At 35.2% G+C, this 21,326-nt stretch overlaps 1 protein-coding gene across 1 annotated transcript in view; it reads left to right on the top strand.

Moving 5' to 3' along the window:
• The window catches only part of LOC150101748 (leucine-rich repeat-containing protein 47-like), a 76,231-nt gene extending 56,338 nt beyond the window's left edge, over positions 1-19,893 (top strand). Inside the window, exons 5-6 of the mRNA XM_090400292.1 lie at positions 10,462-10,564; positions 19,517-19,893. Coding sequence (XP_090256418.1) covers positions 10,462-10,564; positions 19,517-19,810 — 397 coding nt within the window. The 3' untranslated portion in view covers positions 19,811-19,893. The remainder of the gene's footprint in view (positions 1-10,461; positions 10,565-19,516) is intronic.
• The last annotated feature ends 1,433 nt before the right edge of the window (positions 19,894-21,326 follow it).

The following is a 21,326-nucleotide window of genomic DNA, read 5'->3' as shown; positions in this document are numbered from 1 at the left end:
AAGAAACATTTAATGAAGAACTATAAACTATTCCAGCAACTTGTTTGACACAGACATTCGCAGAAACTCTTACACATCACTATTCTTTAATCCTGTTCCATAGCAAAATCCTGGCATTCGCTACAGGACCTCACTTTCTATCCCTTACATTAGTAGACTTCCTATCAAGATTGCTAGTCTCCTCAGAGCTCGAGATATCAGGGTGGCTTTGAATATATTTTTGACTATATGATGCCAACTTTTGTTCTTCTAAAGCCCACAACCCCTTCTACAAACATCCTGGGTTTATAATATTCGATGCTTTTGTTGTCTTTCTTACATAGTCAGACATCATGAAGTTTTGAAATAAGACAGAAAGAACACATTGGAGACATCAGCTACAACAGAGAAGACAACTTGGGCTTGACTTTTCATTTCCTCACCCCCACGTGCCGCAACAGTGAGTGGAATAAGACCTTCATGCCTTACATTGAAGATAACTTTATTGCTTGCAATATAAAAGAATCTACTATAGTCATCTTTTCACAAGACATAGGTAATGATAGTCAAGGATTAATCTTGGGTGATATTAGGAAATTACTTATCATATCTTTCCATATGTCAGACTTCAATTTTACAGCCAACTATCTACATACACTGCTGAATATACACTACATATACTTGTGCTACTTCCCACATTCCACGTAATTTTGGCCAGTTTATATTATGTTCATGCATAGTTTGTTTTAGTAATGTTATATATTATTACTAAATAGTTTAGGGAAATAACAACATAGACTAGGATATACATTAAAATAACTTTTTTATTACAAATCCAATATTTCGGCAATGTCCTGTTGCCATTTTCAACAGGAACTTGTGAGCAAGACACGTGCACGCAGGCACAGCAAACAGTAAATGAGGACGAAGCAAGAAGCTATACTTTCTCCTAAAATCCTACTGGTGCCCCCTAGCGGGCAATGTTGGTATTCTTGAACGATTGGGCTGATCTTCTGATGAAGACCTTGGCCCAATTGCTCAAGAATACGAACATTGCCCACTAGGGGGCACCAGTAGGACTTTAGGAGAAAGTATAGCTTCCTGCTTCGTCCTCATTTACTGTTTGCTGTGCCTGTGTGCACGTGTCTTGCTCAACATCAGAAGACCTCAGCTTAATCGCCCAAGAATACCAACATTGCCCACTAGGGGGCACCAGTAGGACTTTAGGAGAAAGTATAGCTTCCTGCTTCGTCCTCATTTACTGTTTGCTGTGCCTGCATGCACGCGCCTTGTGCTCATCAGAAGACCTCAGCCCAATCACCCAAGAATACCAACATTGCCCGCCAAGGGGCACCAGCAGGACTTTAGGAGAAAGTATAGCTTACTGCTTCATCCTCATTTACTGTTTGCTGTGCCTGTGTGCACGTGTCTTGCTCAACATCAGAAGACCTCAGCCCATTCGCCCAAGAATACCAACATTGCTCGCTAGGGGGCACCAGTAGGACTTTAGGAGAAAGTATAGCTTCCTGCTTCGTCTTGATTTACTGTTTGCTGTGCCTGCGTGCACGTGTCTTGCTCACAAGTTCCTGTTGAAAATGGCAACGGATTTGTATTAAAAAGTTATTTTAATGTATATCCTAGTCTACATTGTTATTTCCCTAAACTATTTAGTATTAATGCATAACCAACGTCTAAGCCTTTCCACTAGAAGTAATGTTATATAGTTCTTGTTTGCCTTTATTGCATTCATTTTTATGTGTATTTTTTTTTTTTACCCAGAAGAAGCCACAAGTTTTAGTGGTGAAACTAGTTTGTTTCATCATTTTTGTAGTCAGTTATGACCAATGTTTGTCCATTTCTAGGCTTTTTCCGTAGCCTCCAGAATATTTTGTCACCTTTCTGATAATTATTTTATACATTCTTACAAAAGTCTTCCCATGACATTTGTTTAGTTAATTTTATGCATTGCTTCACTTTCTTACAATTTTCTCTGTATTCTCTCTCAGAGCATAAGCTGACCTACTTGCCAGAAACTTTCAGTGCACTTTTTTCTCCCTTCATTTTTGCTGCCTTTTTAACATTCTGAGTCCACCATGGAGTTGTGATTTTTCTATCCTTCCCAACAACTTCACCAGCTGCTTCTATGACTGAATCAATGTATTCTTCAGCATCTGCCACTGAATCTCCAAGCTTTGGTTCTTGTTTTCTTGAATAATATTTGTGTGAGTCTAGAGTTCACCTCATTCTTGAAAGTTGCTCAACGGTGATTTGTTTTAAAACTTTCTTACTCACTTTTCTTTTCAATATGATATTCGGTTTGATATCCTGCTTAAAACTAAATTATGATTACTTCCAATTTCTAATCCTCTGTATACGTTTGTGTTCTGGACCATCATGAAAATATCATTATCTACAATAACATAACCAATGAGACATTTCTTATTTCATCTTCTCTCTCCATGTGAATTTATGCGCATCTTTATATTGGAACATCACGTTAGCAATAACTAGTCCATGTCCTGAACAGAAATCCAGCAGTCTTACTAGTATTATTAGCTCTGCTCTTTTCTCCAGATTTTCTCAAAACATTTCTATATGTCTGGTAATAATTTTCTACTCTGCTGTTTAGATCTACAAAAGATCCAACTTTCCTCTTTCATTGTGTCAGCTGCCATCTCTAAAGCCTCAAAAAATTCCTTCACTTCTTCCTTAGTAGAACCTTCTGTGGGACCTTGAGCACAAATAAATCTCATTGTCCAGTTCCTCATTCTGGTATTTACCCACATCACTTCACTTGATATTGCTTGCTATTCAGGAAGATTATCCTTGTATTTACTGTTGAATACCATAGTTCATCATCATCATGCGTATCAAGGATTTAGGCCTAGCATGGCCTGTTCTGACCTTAGAAGTCATCGTTTAAGAGGACGTCCTGGTTTTCTTTTTCCTAGTGGCTTGTTTTGGTAATCTTTCTGTTTTCATTCTTTGAATGTGTTCCATCCATTTATGTTTATATTTTTTAATTTTTTCTGTTAGTTCTTGGTTTAATTCTTTTATAATTTCTTCATTTTTTTTGTGATCAAATAAGGTATACTTTGCAGTTTTTCTCATAAACTTCATTTCTGCTGTTATTAATCTTTGTTTGTCTTTTTGTTTTATTGTCCAGATTTTGCTTCCATACTTTAAGACTGGTAGGGCTAATGTATTGTATACTTTTAGTTATTACCAGGTCCGCGCAGTTAGCCTAGTGGCTATGCGCTTCGCAACCATATGCCTGGGGAAGGAGTGTCCTAGGTTCGATTCCTGTCAGTGACATGAGGAGCTGAAGGATCTTCCTCAGCCATAGCCAAGTTAGCCAGTCTTGGGTGTGGACAGCAGGGTTTTTTCCTCAGTTTATTCTGGGATTTTTCATCCCGCAAAGCAGGCAAACTGGCCTTGAGAACTTAACACTACAGGCCATAGGATATACCGGGGCATAGGGCTGACCACCTTATCCTGTAAACGGATTGAGGTCTGATGATTAATGGACCCTCGACACCGCAAGGTAAAAGAGGGTATACAGAAGATGAGATGAAGATGAGATAGTTATTACCATAGTTATTCCTTACCATAGAGTACCATAGTTATTCCTTATTTTCTGTAATCGCTATTGCCTGAATATAACATCTTGTATTTGTTATTTAGAAAAATCACCCATTTTTGTCTTCTTTGTTTTGGTAACACTTATTATATGTCAATCTGGTGCTCATCCAGTTCTTCTGCTAGTTCCATTTGTTTTTTAATTGATACTACTTATGTTTATGATGTCAATCTTGAGCCCAGCTGATGTATTGGAATGTGTTCCATTAGCTGACTTTTGGCTGTTTGCCCTGGTTTGTTTTCCTGACAAACAATGAGAGGCCTTGTTTAACTGGGTGATGCTTCATCTAGCATGAAGTTCTGTCATGTAGTACCATTATGTTATTTTGGTTTAAGCCACTAAGAATATAATTGGACTGGCTAAAGCCCAAATGGCTACCCCATTCTCATTCATTCAGTATCCAGGTAGATACCTACTAAGCGGGTGCATACCATGGTAATGTGAGGATTGGATATTAGGTCAGAAACCCTCTTTGGTTCTTCACATTCCTTAAAAGGCTACATGGAGGTCGCTTCCCAGTTATTCAGCATAGACCATTTAGCAAAGACCATACCACCTTAGATTAGTCCTGCTAAACTAGGATGATATGGTCTTTGCTAATCTAAGGTGATATAAATGCTAATCAAGTTCCTCCTAATATCATCATTTTTAATGGAGTTCCCATTAATGCCAATTTCTCTCTCCTCTGGAAATACTTTTAATGGGATTATATTGATCAAGTGCATATAATAAACAACTATGTTATACCAACTAGTTTCACCAACTAAGACTGTTGGCATCTTCAGGGTACATAACTGATGTAAGGCACTAAAAAGTAAAAAACTGTTACAAACTATAATCAACTGATTCCAATTATATTAATCAAAGAACAGAGCGCATACAATACATGCATAGAGTGTGGATGCTATCACTTGTTGTTATTTAGAAACGTTCTATAGTTGGCACTATAATTCAGTTCTGGCGAGTTGAAGGATCTGATGAGTCTTCCAGATCACAGGCAAGGCTAGCCCTTGGTTTCTGTTAAGGTTTTGTATACAACGGGCAACTGTTGTGGCCTCCTTAAAAATTCGGGAGCGGAAGTCCTCCTCCATGTAAGGAATTGTGCTTCTATCCCACTCTATGGTATGGTTCCTTCTTGAGAAATGAAAAGCTAACCCCAATTTTTTTCTCTCTCCTCTGATTTTTCTGTCATCATATTTCTGGTCTCCAGTCTTTAATATCAGTGTTTTATTTCTAACCCAGCTAAAGTTTAAATAAGTTAAAAGTTTGAACACTGTCTTTGTATACAGTTGGTTTATTGTTTTGACTAATTTCTCTCTTATTCCATATAAATTCATTCATTGAACTAATAGCCTTTTTGACATGCTCACAATTCCAGCTTATTCAAATCATTCTGCAAGTGCTGAATGATCTGAATAGGCTGGAATTGTGATATACAATAATTGAATCCTAATTATCCTGCCTATCTTTGCATCATTAGCAAATAGCTGTTGATGTGAGTCTGCAAGATTTAAGGTAACCAAGGATTGTTCTGATACAGAACTGGTTATCTTAAATCTTGCAGACTCACATTCCCTGTATACCACATTTTAGTATGTCACTCAGCCATCCTCTTATATTCACACTAATATTTTATAATCCAATCCCATATTCTCCAAGTTGTGCAACAGTCTTCCATGCTATATTCTGTCAAAAACCTTAGCAAAGTGTCCAAAAGTATCATGGTGTATCCATTCTCCTTATCTAACTCAGCAGTAACTTTCTCACACATGACCTTCCTTTAGTAAGCTAATGCTATTCATCACAAAGTATAGATTATCTGTCAACCCATTTCTCTATGCAAGCCCTAACCAACTTTTTCCAAAATCGTTACAAGTCCAGAAATATGTAGATAATTTGATACATCAGTCTTTGCACTACCCTTGTACAATTGGATTACCATACATTCTTTCCATTCCTGTGGAAGCTTCCCTAATGCAAGACTCAAATTATATAGCATGGTCAGAGGAATAGCCAGTTTAGCTGGACACTCTTTTAGCATCCATTCTGATATCCCATCAGTCCTTATTGCTGGATTCTGTCCAGCAATAAGGACTAATGGGACATCAGAATTTGTGCAACAGCTGTAGTGCCTCATCCTCATACACCTGAGTTTTTTCGTCCAGTGAAGAATTTAGCACAGTCAACTATCAACTTATACACTAAGTTGATAGCTGTTAGCAAAATAGGTTCTCAGTCTTTAGCTTGCAGAGTCAATTTCTTTTCTTAGTTTTCTGTACAGTAATTGAAACTCTTCTGCTTGCATCTTACGATTTTCATAACCAACTGGAACATAGGAAGATGGGTATAATATGTGTATCCTTATATACATGGTATTTATTTCTTACACTTCATATTTTCTTAATTTCTTGCTTAATAAGATTGCTCATCCATTTTACTCCTCTCCATTTATTCTTTGAACTCTAGAGGAGCATTCTGATATTGCATCATTTATGTATTTTTTTAAATGCAGCCCATGCACTGCTGATATCCTTTCCATCCAGCAACCAACTATCAATCAGATCTAGTATTTTCCATAGTTTGCCATAATTTCTTACTATGTCGTTCATCCTATAACCTTTTCTGAAGGGGCCATCCATATACTTAGCCATTTCTCAGGTCAGTACAGAATAAAATATATCAGGATACAAAAAGGAAGTTAGTCACCACCACATCTTTCTGAGATCCGCTTATGCTGAGAAGGTAACAGTTAAGAAAATCAACAATTTGTAGTATAACCAAGTGGAAAAACTTCCAAAATTCTCTAATCCAGAGTATTTTAATAATAAGGTATGACGCCTTTTGGCTACTTGTATATGAAAATATGACCTGCATTACTTCAACCTTAGTATCACCTCTGGGTCTAGCTCCCACTGATGAGATCTCAATAAAGGTCAGAACCAGTCTGTGTAGTGACCCTTCCCATAACATAGTATTATACATGTCTGTAAGAATATGTGCTTTGCATTATGGGATACTTGGAGATGTTAAGGCAAGTGATGTGAAGTCATTCGCTTCTATATACGATTTGCCCTAGTCCTGATTATATTTAAGGCACAAACTTTGTTTGCTTACACTTGGATAAAGGATTAAACCAAGTATATAATTTCTCGGTATCTTTAACTTATGAAATGTTCTTGTAAGGAATCTCATGAAATATTACTTCATTGTCCAAACTTAAATAGACCTGATACTCTATGTTTACCTTCTTTTTGGAAGATAGCACTTTTTCAGTCTGATAACTTTTCTTAATTTTGTTTATTTAATTATGTATTTGTAAGTCAGAAGTTAGAATTGAAGGAAGTACAGGAAGATGGTTTGATATTAAACCTGATATCAAAATTGGAGATGTTAATCTCAGCTCTCTACTTTATGCAGACAATAATATACTTTTAAATAAATGCAGTACAAGTCTGCAAGATTCCCTGACTGAAACTGTTGTTATAAATTTTGTATAAAAATCAGCAATAACAAGACAGACAATGAAAATAGGCAGAAACATTGAAAATATCAACGGAATCATGAGTGGAAAACCTGTAGAACAAGTCAAACATTTCAGCTACTTAGGCACAATTTTTAGTGAAGTTAATAAATTAAATATGGAAATAGACAACAGAATCAACAAAGCCAGTATGGTAGGAAGTCAACTGAATAAATTCATATGGAATAAGAGAGAAATTAGTCAGAACAGTAAATTAGCTGTATACAAGACAGTGTTCAAACCAATTTTAACTTATGGATCTGAGAGCTGGGTTAGAAATAAAACACTTGACCAAAGACTGGAGACTGTAGATATGAGAGTCCTTAGAAAGATGGTATCAATAGCAATATCATATTAAAAATGAGGATATTAGGAAAGAACTCTACATTGTCAGCATCTAGGAATGCATTAGCAGAGCTAATCTCAGGTGGTATAGTCACTTAAACAGAATGGGAGAGGAAAGATTAGCAAAAGAAGTGTTTGCTGCCAGATTGGCAGGAGGAAGGCCAAGATATAGGTGGATTGATACAGTAAAAAGTGCCTTAGAAGACAGAGATATAAGATCTGATAATGTTGGAGTCTTGATCGATAACAGATTGACTTGGAGGAAAATTGTTGATCGGAAGTTAGTAATGATGTAAGTTCTTCATGTAGTACTATCATAATATCCTGTATACACCCCCCTTGAGGGTACATATCAGGAATTTGATGAAGATGATATATATTATGTATGTATATACAGTAGATTCTGGTTAATTGGTCCCCAGAATGGGAGAGGTAGCTATTTTATTGTGACAAGTTTAGAAGAACAAAAACAAAATGAGAAATTAACATCATAAATTTAGTTTAATCCTTTATCCCAGTGTGAGCAAACCAAGTTTGCAGCTGAAAATATCTTCAGGACTGAATATAGTGTTGTACTATCTTACCTGGGTAAGTAGTACAACACCAGGCAACTCTTAGCAAAGGTGGAGCAAGCTACCAACACTCCTATCCCAGTATCTCCCAAAATGCAAAACACATCTCCTTGTGGATAATATGTATACTGTTATGCATTAAGGGATTGGCCACTACCCAGACTAGTTTCGACCTTTATTGAGGTCTCTTCAGTGGGAGAGCCAGGCCCAGAGTGGGAGATACCAGGCAGAAGCAGTAGCAAGTCATCTTTACCTATAGAAGTTGCCGTAAGGTTTACACCTTTTTTTTATTAAATTACTCTGGATTTAGAGAAAGATGTTGAAAGTTTATTTTTCACTAGGTTAGACTATAATAAATTTAGTTTAATCCTTTATCCCAGTGTGAGCAAACCAAGTTTGCACCTGAAAATATCTTCAGGACTGAATATAGTGTTGTACTATCTTACCTGGGTAAGTAGTACAACACCAGGCAACTCGTTGCAAAGGTGGAGCAAGCTACCAACACTCCTATCCTGTATGTGGGAGATACTGGGATAGGAGTGTTGGTATCTTGCTCCACCTTTGCTACGAGTTGCCCTAGTGTTGCACTACTAACCCAGGTAAGATAGTACAACACTATATTCAGTCCTGAAGATATTTTCAGGTGCAAACTTGGTTTGCTCACACTGGGATAAAGGATTAAACTAAATTTATTATAGTCTAACCTAGTGAAAAATAAACTTTCAAGAAATTAACACCAGTGTACTTTGTTTGTTTAGGACACAATGGCCATTTAATTGGGCAAGCCGGTAACCTCTACTACATGGTGTGTTAGAAAAGTTACATAATCTGGACTCAAAATTTAGTGCTTATAACACATGTAATACCAGCAGGGCTATTTTATCATGCCACATTGGATGGTTTCCTGTGTTATAAATACACTACGCTGTGTGGATCAGTGAAAGCAGTAGATCGTGTAACAGGTATTTAGTGCAGATATGATATTGCCTTCCTGCATGAAATAGTCATACTCCAGTAATAAATTTTCTAGCTCCTGGGTAGTCACTTGTTCAAGCTTGGGAGTATCATCCTTGTAATTTTCTTTTCTTTTTTTTTTTTTTTCCCTCTAATGTTGTGTGACATTTTGCTTCAATTTCATCTTCAAAATATTCATTTTCATTATAGTATTGAAGACAACCATCAACAAATGCAAACTCCATATTTTCTGGTGTAGTTCACATTGGCCATAAACCATATTGCTCATAAAAGAATAACTTTTGTGCTGACCTCCTTAGCAGCTGTTAAGAACAAGTGAAATTTTTCTTGATTTCCATTGTAATTTCATATCCCAACTCATAATTAATTCTTAAGAAATTCTGATTTTGTTTAATTGCAGCCAATACATTAAAAGAAAATAATCCTAAAATGTCATTAATTGCTATGAATTGTATCCACGCTTATTCCTTATATAAGTGGGGAAATTATTTTTATGGCAAATATTTACCTTATTAAAGCTAATTGTTTAAGTTTATAAGTCAGTAATGTTGCAACACAATAAATAAATAAAAAAAAAAAACTTGTTATTTATTGCATAGCAATAAACTTGTATTATTGCATACACTTTTTAAACTCTTGATGTGCAACTTCGTTTAATGGGGCAGCTGCTTAATTGGGTCATATTATGCTATTGCTGCACAATTAACCAGAATCCACTATATATATATATATATATATTTGTAATTAATAATTTGTTGACTTTACTATAGTTATGTGGTGGTTTTTAGAATCTTTATTTCTATATATTATGCTATTCCATATTTAATGAGTCTTCTGATTTCTTTTAATAGTATGCATACTTAGGTTATTCCAGTTTTAAAACAGTTATGGAAGCTAAATCTTTTTTTTTCTCATGCTTTCTTTATCAAATTTCTTCATTGATTAGGAAATGTTATGATGGTTACTTCTGTTTCTGATTGCTTTGAGAATCATAATATAATGTTATTGTATGTTGTGCATAAGAACAGATTGAATCATATTGAAATGGTGAACATGGATGGATGCATGTGACGCCTGACTAAGGCTCATGTACCTTCCCTTTTAATGTGTACTATGTTTATCTTATATAAATTTTACTGTAATCTGTATATGGGAAAAAAAAAATTAATTATTCCAGAGAAAATAACAAACTGTGTGCAAGTTAAGCACCAAATTGTTTTAATTTCCTATTTATCAGAATATCATTTAGTATGTTGTTTGCTGTCTTTGTTTCAATTTTGAATGCAATTTTCACTTACTTAATGTTAGACTATACTACAGTATATTAGTTGTGAGAATCTTGAAAGAGTCAAGTGGAAAACTGGCATATTATCAGTTATATAATAGATACTATATTTACAAATTTCTTTTTGTTAATTATGTATTCTTAGATACCTGTATCTGTTGAAAGATAAACAGCTGTATCCTTGTTTAGTAGACAGCAGTGGGCAGGTGATTTCCTTTCCACCAATTACAAACAGTGAAGGCACAAGGGTAAGTTTGTGTTATTTTTTAAGTTGCAACCATCGATTTATATTTCATTTTCTTAAATTCTTTATGATTAATATTATCATTTATTGATTTGTAAATCAATCAAGATTTGAGTCGAATCTTTAATGGCACCTATGACATAATAGAAAACAACTACACGAACTATTGAAACTTGTTGACAAAGAAGTTAATTAATCTTTATTGGGTAATCAGATATTCCATTCTGAATTCAACATATCTTTGGTATGTTAATAAGGTAGAATAGCAACAACATGGATTTCAAATTATATGAGCTGCATGCTAGTGTGATATGGTACATTAGGTAGCAAGATGCGATCTTTAAATTTAAAAAAAAAAAAAAAAAAACACCCTGCTTATAACTAATAAAGTTGAAGGGACTTCCAAGGCAGCTCTCTTTCTCCTGTCTTAGGCATCTAGAAGACACCCTATTCTCCTCCATACAACCTCAACCATCATTTTGGTTATGTTATGTGAATGATGCTTTTGCCATTTAGCCTCATCCTGAAGATATTTTATCATCTTTCCTAACTAATATCAAGCCTATGAAAGTGATATAACTATTAAGAACCCTGAGTACTTATGATTATCGCAAACCAACTTTCACTGGTCATTATATACAGTAAAATTCTGCACATCATCTCTCCCAAAAAATGGGCATCATAAAACTTTGCTGAATTGAGTTCGTGTTTTCCATTTCATCCCTCATGATTTCAAACTAGAACTTGGCAACATCCAATGTATTATGCAACAGATTGACTTCTCCCCATGGCAGATTCAATGCATTTTTGATTCTTATGAGCCTACTCCTAGGAACGCTGAAGTCATATGGAGAGCTCTAATTCCTTTTGTTGGTGGAATCTCTGAACCTGTTTTGAAGATCCTCAAAAAAATATAATCTAGTACTCACAATTTTTTTTCCTGTCAACAAACTTCTTTATTACTCCAACAAGGATAAACAGTCTCCTCTATCCCTTCCAGGTTTTTGCCAACTTCCTTGCGATTGTCGTCTCTTTTGCTGTGGACAAACAGGATGTTCTATTGAGAAGAGACTATGGGAACACTTATTTATATCACCTGTAATGAGTCTGGTGTAAAACTCACCTAATTCACCATTGCTGTTCACAGGGCTGTACTTACACTTTTTCCGAGGCACTAGAATGCTCTGGGGTTCCTTCCTTATTGTTTGGGGGGCCCTTAAATTGGCCCCAGTTTTTCTTATAAGCCTACTCCTAAGAACCCTGAACCCATATGGAGGGTTCTAATTCCCCAGCTAGAGCCTTGTGCACCTGTGCATAAGTACAGCCCTGGCTGTTCATATTTGAGCATTTGTTCAAAGAGAGTGCTGAAGCACTACTACATTGTCAAACTTGAACCATAATGCTCTTACCTTACCTAAAATGTGGAATCTTATTCTTAATTAGTTATAAGCAGTAGTTTTTTAATCACATCTCACTATCTACCGCAGTGATTCCCAAACTTATGGGTGTAAAGGCCCCCCCCCCCTTGGAAGATTAAAATATTTCACGGCCCCCATCGGAAAAAAAATCGTAATACAGACATGTTATTATAATATTTATTGTGCAGCAATCCCTCGATTAACTCACCTAATGTGTTCTTTAAAATAGGCGCATTAATCGAAAATGCACTAATCGAATGTAATAACCTATGGGAAAATGTATAATTCATTCCTCAGATTTTTTTTTTGACCCTTAAGTTTTTTTATAAAAGAATTAGGATATGTCTCAGGGCCTAGTTAAAGGAAAACCATGAAGCTGAAAGACAGTAAAAACATATTCAGAATATAAATTTATTATTCTGCTTCTTAACAAAGAATTGAACTAATGTAGTTTGACGGGCATTCTGTTTCTTTTTTTGATACAACTGACGGTATGGCTCTATTGCCTCTTCTGCAAATTTTACTGGTTCTCTCTTCACCTGGGTCAACCACTAAGTATTGCTGCTTAAAAACTTCGATTGTGCGAAAAATATTTTAAAATTGTTTCTGTGAAATCTCTTTGGGCTTGTCTTTGATTAAATTTTCTTCATATTCTTCAGGATCCTCCCGCTGTGCATCTAAATTTAGCAGGTCGGAATCACTCAACTTCTCAGAATGAGATTTAATTAATTAGATTCATTTGAAAAGCCTCTAAAATCATTTGCACAATGTGGAAAAATCTGCTTCCAAACATATTGCTAGCAGTAATTTCATTTGACTTTGCGACTTCATAACTATGCTGAGATTTCTCTGATTTGGCCAGAAAAGTCTTGGAAGGCATTCGCTTCCAAAAAAAGGCCGGTTTCATCGACGTTAAATATTTGTTGATCACAATAGTCTCCTTTTTACACAATTTTCTTCAAAATCTCTTGATATCTCCTTATCTGCACTTGCAGCTTCGCCTGTGATTAGAAACATTATGTAGGCTATTTCTCTTTTTTTGAAATGCTCAAATCACCTAGCACTAACTTGGAATTCTTCTTCTTTTTCATCATTGATAGCCCTTTCTTTCCAGGTTACAAAGAGATAATGCTTTTGATTTAATAAGGCTAGTGTTTAGTGGGATCTGTTTTTGGTTACAATCTTTGATCCATGTAAAAAGAAGTCTCTCTAATTCTATCATTATAATACTTTGATTTCGAGTGCATGCATGATGAACTTGAAGCGGCCTTACCTTTCTCTTTGTATTCAGCAGTTGATTTGCCCATTTTTGTGTTCTTGTCCTATCTTTGCTCTGGACTTGCCTTGTTCATTTTCTTTATTATTTCAAGTTTTTCTTCCAATCAGATTACTTTTCGAATAATTTTCACACTTCAATTTTTTGCTCACTAATTTTTTTACTCATGATTAAAGGTTAGGAAAATAATTTAAAATGAAAAAGTAAGGAAAACAATTGCACAATATAAATTTTAGCAGTAAATTTGGAACATAGTGTATATGGAAATAGTGTAGTATGCCATTAAAAAATAACTTTGTAAAATATTTCAAATCGGTAACTAAATTTTCCATCCTGGTGAATGATTTTTTAAAATAGTTAGCCATAAAAAATGTATAGATCGAAAATTTTTAAAATCTGTAACATTTATTTTTAAGATGTATGTATACATCTTAAAAATACAGATGCACTAATCGAATTTGGGTATCGAAAAAAAATGATGCTCTAATCAGGCAGGCATTATTTGAGGGTTTGCTGTATTTATATTCAATACAAAACATACACAGCAAATATTGCAAAAATCAAATGCAAATATTACATTTTTAGCATCTTACATACATCTTTGACATGGCACACTTAGTCTTAAAACATTTTAAATTTGTTTTCATTATTTCATGCCCCCCCCTCAATAAAACTAATCCCCTCCCTCCCCAGGGGGCCACGGCCCACAGTTTGGGAAGCGCTGATCTACTGGACTGCATTACACTGGTGTGCAGCTCATATCGTTTGAAATCCATTGTTGTTGTTAGTTTCTACCTTATTGAATTGTGATTTCAATGACGGTGATATGCTAGATTCAGATCGAAATTTGATATAAATTATTATTTTTATGGCTATTTTGCCTGCTTTCGTTTAGGAGTGCCCCTTTTTTAATGTCATTGGCTTTTTTACTCAAGAATTCTTAGGGCATTATAGATGTATTTTACAGACAAATATATGCAGAATAATAAAGGAAGAAAATTCGCACATACCCTTTTTATTTGGATATTGTTGGCTGTCTTCTTTCTGCGATGTGCATCCTTCTGCTGTTAGGGTGATAAAAGGGGGGTAGGAAAAAGTGGGGGGAGCTTGAGGTAATGTGGGAGAATTAATGTGAAAAACCCAGGTTTTTTATATAATATATACATATATTATTTTTAAGGGCGTTTTTTTGGAGGGGGCTGAAAATAGAAATTTTTTTTGAGGAAAAGGTTTTATGGGAATTTTTTTTTTTTTTTCAGGAAAGGGTTTATGGGAAAAGGTGGCCAGGGAGAGGGTTAATGGGGTGCGAGCCGTTTCGACCGTGTGTTGTCGTCGGAACTCATGGGGGAAGTGGATGCTATGTCATGTCAGCCTGGTGTTTCTGCCTTTGAATTGCTTGTGTTATCGCTTATTGGTCAGAGGCGACCTAATTTTTATGTTATGGAGCTTCCAGCACTCGGAGATTATGTATGGTCGGTGGACATTGATGGAGTTTTCGTCACCTTTTATGGCTATCGTTTGTGATATTCTAAGTATTGTTTCGTTGTCTTGTCTGTCTATTATTATGGCCTTGTCGATTTGCAGGGGTATGTTTCTGTTCAAGGGCGTGAACTGCTATTTCTGTTTTCTCTATACTTTGTATTCTATTTTTTTTTTTTTTTTTTTTTTTTTTTTTTTTTTTTTTTTTGATGTTTTGTTTTTTAGTGTTTAAATGTTCTGGAATAGGGATGTTACAATCACAGAAGTCCAGAACATTTAAACACTAAGAAATGCAACATCAAAAAGAAAAATAGAATACAAAGTACAGGGAAAACAGAAATAGCAGTTCACTCCCTTGAACAGAAACATACCCTGCAAATCGACAAGGCCATAATAATAGACAGACATGACAATGAAACAGTGCTTAGAATATTTGAAATGATGGCCATAGATGAAAACTCAATCAACGTCCACCGACCCTCCATAATCTCCAGGTGTTGGAAGCTCAGTAACATAAAAATTAGGTCACACATCTGACCAATAGGCGATAACACAAGCACTTCAAAGGCAGAAACACCAAGTCTACATGAGATAGCATCCACTTCCCCCCATGAGTAGTGACGATGACACCCGGTCGAAACATCTTGCACCCCGTTAACCCTCTCCCTGGCCCCCTTTTCCCATAAACCCTTCCCCCTCCAAAAAGCGCCTTCAAAAATAATATATGTATATATTATATAAAAAAACCTGGGTTTTTCAAATTAATTCTCCCATATTGCCTCAATCCCACCCCCACACACACTTTTTCCTAAACCCCCTTCAATTTTATCAACCTTACAGTATGCACATTACAGAAAGAAGACAGTCAACAACATCCAAAAAAGGTAGGTGCCAATTTTCTTTCTCTATTATTCTGCATATATTTGTCTCTGAAATACATCTATAATGCCCTAAGAATTCTTGAGTAAAAAGCTGATGACATTAAAAAAGGGGCACTCCTAAACGAAAGCAGGCAAAATAGCCATAAAAATAATAGTTTTTAAGAGCAGTCACATGGGAATTTTCCAAGAAATAATACCTGATATAATCATCATCAAATTCCTGACATATGCCCTCAAGGGGTGTACAGGATATGATAGTACTACATGAAAAATTTACATCATTACTAACTTCCTATCTACAGTTTTCCTCCAAATCAGTCTGCTACTTGTCAAGACTCCAATATTATCATTATCAGATCTTATATTTCTATCGTACCTATATCTTGGTCTTCCGCTGGGTTGTTTTCCTGCCAACCTGGCAGAGAATACTTGTTTTGCTAATCTTTCCTCACCCATTCTGTTTAAGTGACCATAACACCTGAGATTAGCTCTGCTAACGTATTCCTGGATGCCGACAATGTCAAGTTCTTTCCTAATATCCTCGTTTTTAAGATGATATTGCCATTGATGCCATCTGCTCACACCTATAATCTTTCTCAGGACTCTCATATCTGTGGTCAAGTGTTTTACTTCTGACCCAGCTCTCAGATCCATAAGTTAAAACTGGTTTGAACACTGTCTTGTATACAGCTAATTTAGTGTTCCAACTCATTTCTCTGTTATTCCATATGAATTATTCAATTGACTTCCAACCATACCAGCTTTATTGATTCTGTTGTCTATTTCCATATTTAATTTACCATCTTCACTAAAAATCATGCCTAAGTAGCCGAAATGTTTTACTTGTTCCACAGGTTCTCCATTCACAACACAGTTGATATTTTCAACGATTCTGCCTATTTTAATTGTCTTTGTCTTTTTATTGCTGAAGTTCATACCATATCTATTACAACAGTTATTCAATTTAGTCAGAGAATCTTGCAGACTTGTAGCAGATTTATTTAGAAGTATAACATCGTCTGCATAAAGCAAAGAGCTGACATTAACATCTTCAATTTTGATATCAGGTTTAATACCACTTTCCTTCATAATGTATATCCTTGTCTCACACCATATTTAACATTAAACCATCTTCCTGTACTTCCTTCAATTCTAACTGCCGACTTACAACTCAAATACAGACTAAGTATTGCTTGATATAATGCCCCATTGACACCATATAACTGTAGCATATTGAATAGCTTCTCTCTTGGCACCTTGGCATATGCCTTTTCCAGATCGACAAAACTTAAATACAGATCTTTGTTATATTCTCATGCTTTCTCAACTAATTGTCGTAAAGTTAAGATCTGATCCTGACAGCCTCTATTTGGCCTGAATCCAGCTTGTTCTTCACCAAACTTTTCTTCCACAATTCTTCTCAACCATTTTTTAAGTATACTTGCATAGATCTTGCCAGGAACACTCATTCCCTTTTTATATATGGGTACAATTACAGCTCTACTCCAATCATCAGTAATTCGTCCCTCGTCCAGGCAAGTTTAACTATACAGTACAGCCACTGCAAGACTTTTATACCACTATACTTCAGCATTTCTGGTCAATTATCATCTACTCCTGCTGCCTTTCCACATTTCAAGCCTTTGATGGCATTTTCTATTTCAAGTATGGATATGTATTCATGACTGTATGCCTGTTGAGTGTTACCACTGTGCTATCACTCTCTTGTTTCATTTATCAATTTTTCAAAGTAATTACTCCATACTTCAAGGATATCTTTTTCTCCTGTTTTCATGTCACCTTTATCATCTCTAACTCCTTTTACAGCACTCTTTCCTCCGTTTCTAAGCTTCTTCAACAACCTCCAGAATATTTTGCCACCTTCTTGATATTTATTTTCTATATTCTTGCCAAAGTCCTCCCATGACTTTTGTTTAGCTAGTTTTATATAGTGTTTTGCTCTCTTACATTCGTCTCTGTATTCTCTAAGAGCAAAAGCTGACTTATTTGCCAGGAACTTTTTATATGCTTTCTTCTTTTCCTTCACTGCCTCTTTAACTTCCCGTGTCCACCACGGAGATCTACTTTTTCTATCCTTGCAGACAACCTCATCATATGCCTCTCTTGCTGAATAATCTTTGTGTATTTTAGTCTATAATTTACATCTGAGAGCTGCTCAACTTTTATTCGCTTTAAAACTTTCTTACATGTTATTCTTTTCAATATTAAATTCAATTTTATCTTGCTCAAGATTAAATAGTGATCGCTTCCAATTTCCAACTCTGGTGTCCTGCACAAGGGAGAAAACATCACTATCAACAATAACATAGTCAATGAGACTTTTCTTATTCCTTGCCTCTTCTCTCCATGTGAATTTGTGCACATTTTTATGTTGGAACATGGTGTTAGTAATAACCAGTCCATATGCTAAGCAGAAATTCAACAGGTATTTGCCATTATTATTGGCTTTGCTCTTTTCTCCAAATTTTCCCAAAATATTTTGTATGTCTGACAATCATTTCCTACTCTGCTATTTAGATCCCCAACAAGGACCAACTTTTCCTTTTTCATTATATCCGTAGCTTTTTCTAAAGCATCAAAAAATTCCTCCACATCTACCTTAGTAGAACCTTCTGTGGGACGTAGGCACTAATAAGTCTCATTGTCCAATTCCCCATTCTGATATTTGCCCACATCACTCTACTTGAGACTTCCTGTCATTCAAGAAGATTAGCCTTGTATTTTGTGTTGAATACTATGGATACTCCTTCTTTTCCTTGATTGTCATTTCCTGAATATAACATTTTGTATTTATTGTTCAGAAAGATCTCAACTTTTTTGTTTCAATGACCCCTATTATGTCGATCTGGTACTTATCTAATTCCTCAGCTTGCTCCATTTCTTTGACATTCAGGCTTCTTATGTTGATAGTACCGATCTTTAACTCTAGTGATGTTGAGTTGGGCTGTGCTTTCAGATTTGTTCCAGTAGCTGACTTTTCACTGTTTGCCCTGGTTCCATTGCGAAAACAACGGGGGCCTTGTTTAACCAGGCAATGCCCCAGCTGGCATGAAATTTTGTCATGTTGTACCATCATTTTCTATATTGGCTTAAGCCAATAAGAATGCAATTTGGTTGGCTAAATCCCAAATTGCCAGCCCATCCTCGTTCATTCAGTATCCAGGTAGATACCCAACAGGGTGCACGACGAGAAGGTGAGGATTGGACATTAGGTCAGAAGCCCTGGTTGGTTCTCCGCATTCCTTTAAAGGCTATGTGGAGATTTCCTCTCAGTTATGCAGCTTTGACCCTTATTAATTTGTTGTAACAGTGTGTTTTAGTTGTTTTATCTTTGTACTGCACTATATAATATTTGCTTGTGTCAGGTCAATAAAAACTTTCCCTAGTAAGTGAACTGCACCCAACAATACTTCTGATTTTGATCCATCAGTAGTTTTCCTTCTGAACTTTTCAAGATTTTCTGATCTATATGAGTTATAATTGCAGCTTAATTGCTATACTTCAGTTTGATTATTAATGACGTCAGCAGACAAATGCAGTATGTTTTTCAAGCAGTATTTTGCAGAGTTCTTGATAAAATCGCAAACCTAAATTAAGAGTATGCTAAGTTTTTATTCTTCTAAAATTATTATAGGAGAATTTTACAATTTTATGTATTGGACCTATCTGATTGTTCTTTGTTATCACATAACTGCATGCAGAATTTAGGTCCATTTAATGTAATCAAAACCAAGATCATCCTATCGCATCTTATTTTGTTTTATTAATTTTTATTTTAGACATTATGGTGCTATGAGTAGAGGATCTGCTGTAATACACTTAATAATATTATAATGACTTTTACTCTTGGTGTATTAATTTCATTTGTTTTTTCTTTAAAGATATCAAAAGATAGTCATCATATCTTTCTTGAAGTAACTGGTAATAATCTGCAGACATGCAAAAGTGTGATGGATTCACTTATTCAAGGAATGCTAAATCTAGGGATTGGAAATACCCAGGATGTGGCAGATGAGAAGGAACCTGATGTACTAGAAAATGCAACAGAAGGGATCAAGAAAAATGAGTTAGTCGTGGAACAAGTACGTGTTGTAGATAGGGAAGGAAAACTGAAAGTTATTTATCCTTCTCGAACTGATCTTCAAATGGAAGGTATTACTGTGATGAGAGAATAATAATTTTTTTGTTTAAGTGCTTAGGTACTTGAGTGAATATCACTAGTTTGTGATGCTTAAATAAATAACTTCACCATTCTGCATTTAGAGCCATTTAATTACTTTTTTGCTGTTGTTATATTACTAAAATTCACACAAATAATGTTTTTTTGATCCTCATATAAAAGATTGTTGATTTGAAGAGACCTTATAGGATAGTCGTTTTCAAACTTTTTAAACAGATTCTCCCCCTTTTTTTGCAAAAAAAAAAAAAAAAACTTTTTCATTCACCCGTATGTTCTTCAGAAAACAATGTAGTTTTCTTAGCCTTTATTTTAATTTAGTAAAACTAAGATGTTCTTACAGATTTTGGATAATACACAATTATACTTCAAACAAACTAAAAGTAAAATAGCATGCAGAAATATTTATTTTTAAAATTATAACTTAAAGTTTTAACATAGTGTATTGATGACAATAAAAATAATTTGAGATGGCTTGGCTTGTGTTTCAGCACACACTTTTTCAAAATATGGAGTGTTTTAAAGCTGTGTTGTATTGAAATAAGTGGATGGAATATTGAGTACGTGTAGGAATTGTGCTCAAATAATATATTGCATGAAGCAAAGGTCAGTAATATTGACCATTGCTTCATCCTTCTCCAGAAAGGATCTCGTGCTCAATAGTGGGATGCACCTCACAGTTTGGAAACCACTGTTATAGGGGATAACTCTTAATTGTTAGTAATTTCAGCAGTAATTATCCGATTATTGCTGAAGTACACATGCACTAAGTTGTCCTTTCTGAATGACAGTTTTAGGCAGATTAGACAGCAGGTAATCACAGAAAACAGATAGCGTTATGGTGGTTTGTTACTTTTTTAAGACTCGTAATTGTCTCTCTTTCCAAATTTTCTTCAATTATTTTAGAACTGGACTATAAAGAAAAGAGCTTATCATGTGAATGTGAGAACTGAGTGATTAGTTGAAAGCTCTTGATTAGTTTTTAATGTTGAGAATTTTTTTATAAGAAAATCAGGAGACCGAGATAAAGGACAAGATGATGAGCGAGGGGGGGGGTGAAACAAACATCATTAAAAAAAAAAAAATCTGCAATGAAGTAGATGTTTAGATAGATGTGGGATCATGTTAGAAATAAATGAACCCCCTTGAACATTTTTCATCTTGAAAGTAAAAGGAAGCAAGTTCTCTGAGCTGTGCAATTTTTGCTTGTATGTGTATTATATTACAGAAGTTGTGCCACAGAGAAAGATTAGTTTAGAGTAAGTTTACCTGCAAGTACTTTGTTAACCAGTAGTGTTATAGGAAAGATTGACTTCTATTTGGGTTTAAGGTCAGATTTATTTCATATTAAGTTATGCCGACTAGTTTCACCAACTATAGCTATTGGCTTCGTCAGGGTAAAAGATGTAAGACCACTTAAACGCTAAAACTGTAAATGAACAGAATACAATTGCATTTTTACAAAAAATAGAAGAACGCGTACTACAAATTACCTAATTTGTAATTTGTAGTAT

Source organism: Typopeltis vanoorti, chromosome 11, assembly GCF_054136105.1.
Source record: "Typopeltis vanoorti isolate ZY-2024b chromosome 11, IOZ_Tvanoo_1.0, whole genome shotgun sequence".
NCBI classification, from domain to species: domain Eukaryota; kingdom Metazoa; phylum Arthropoda; class Arachnida; order Uropygi; family Thelyphonidae; genus Typopeltis; species Typopeltis vanoorti.
The sequence above is the reverse complement of the archived record's forward strand: the minus strand, read 5'-3'. Positions and strand labels throughout refer to the sequence as shown.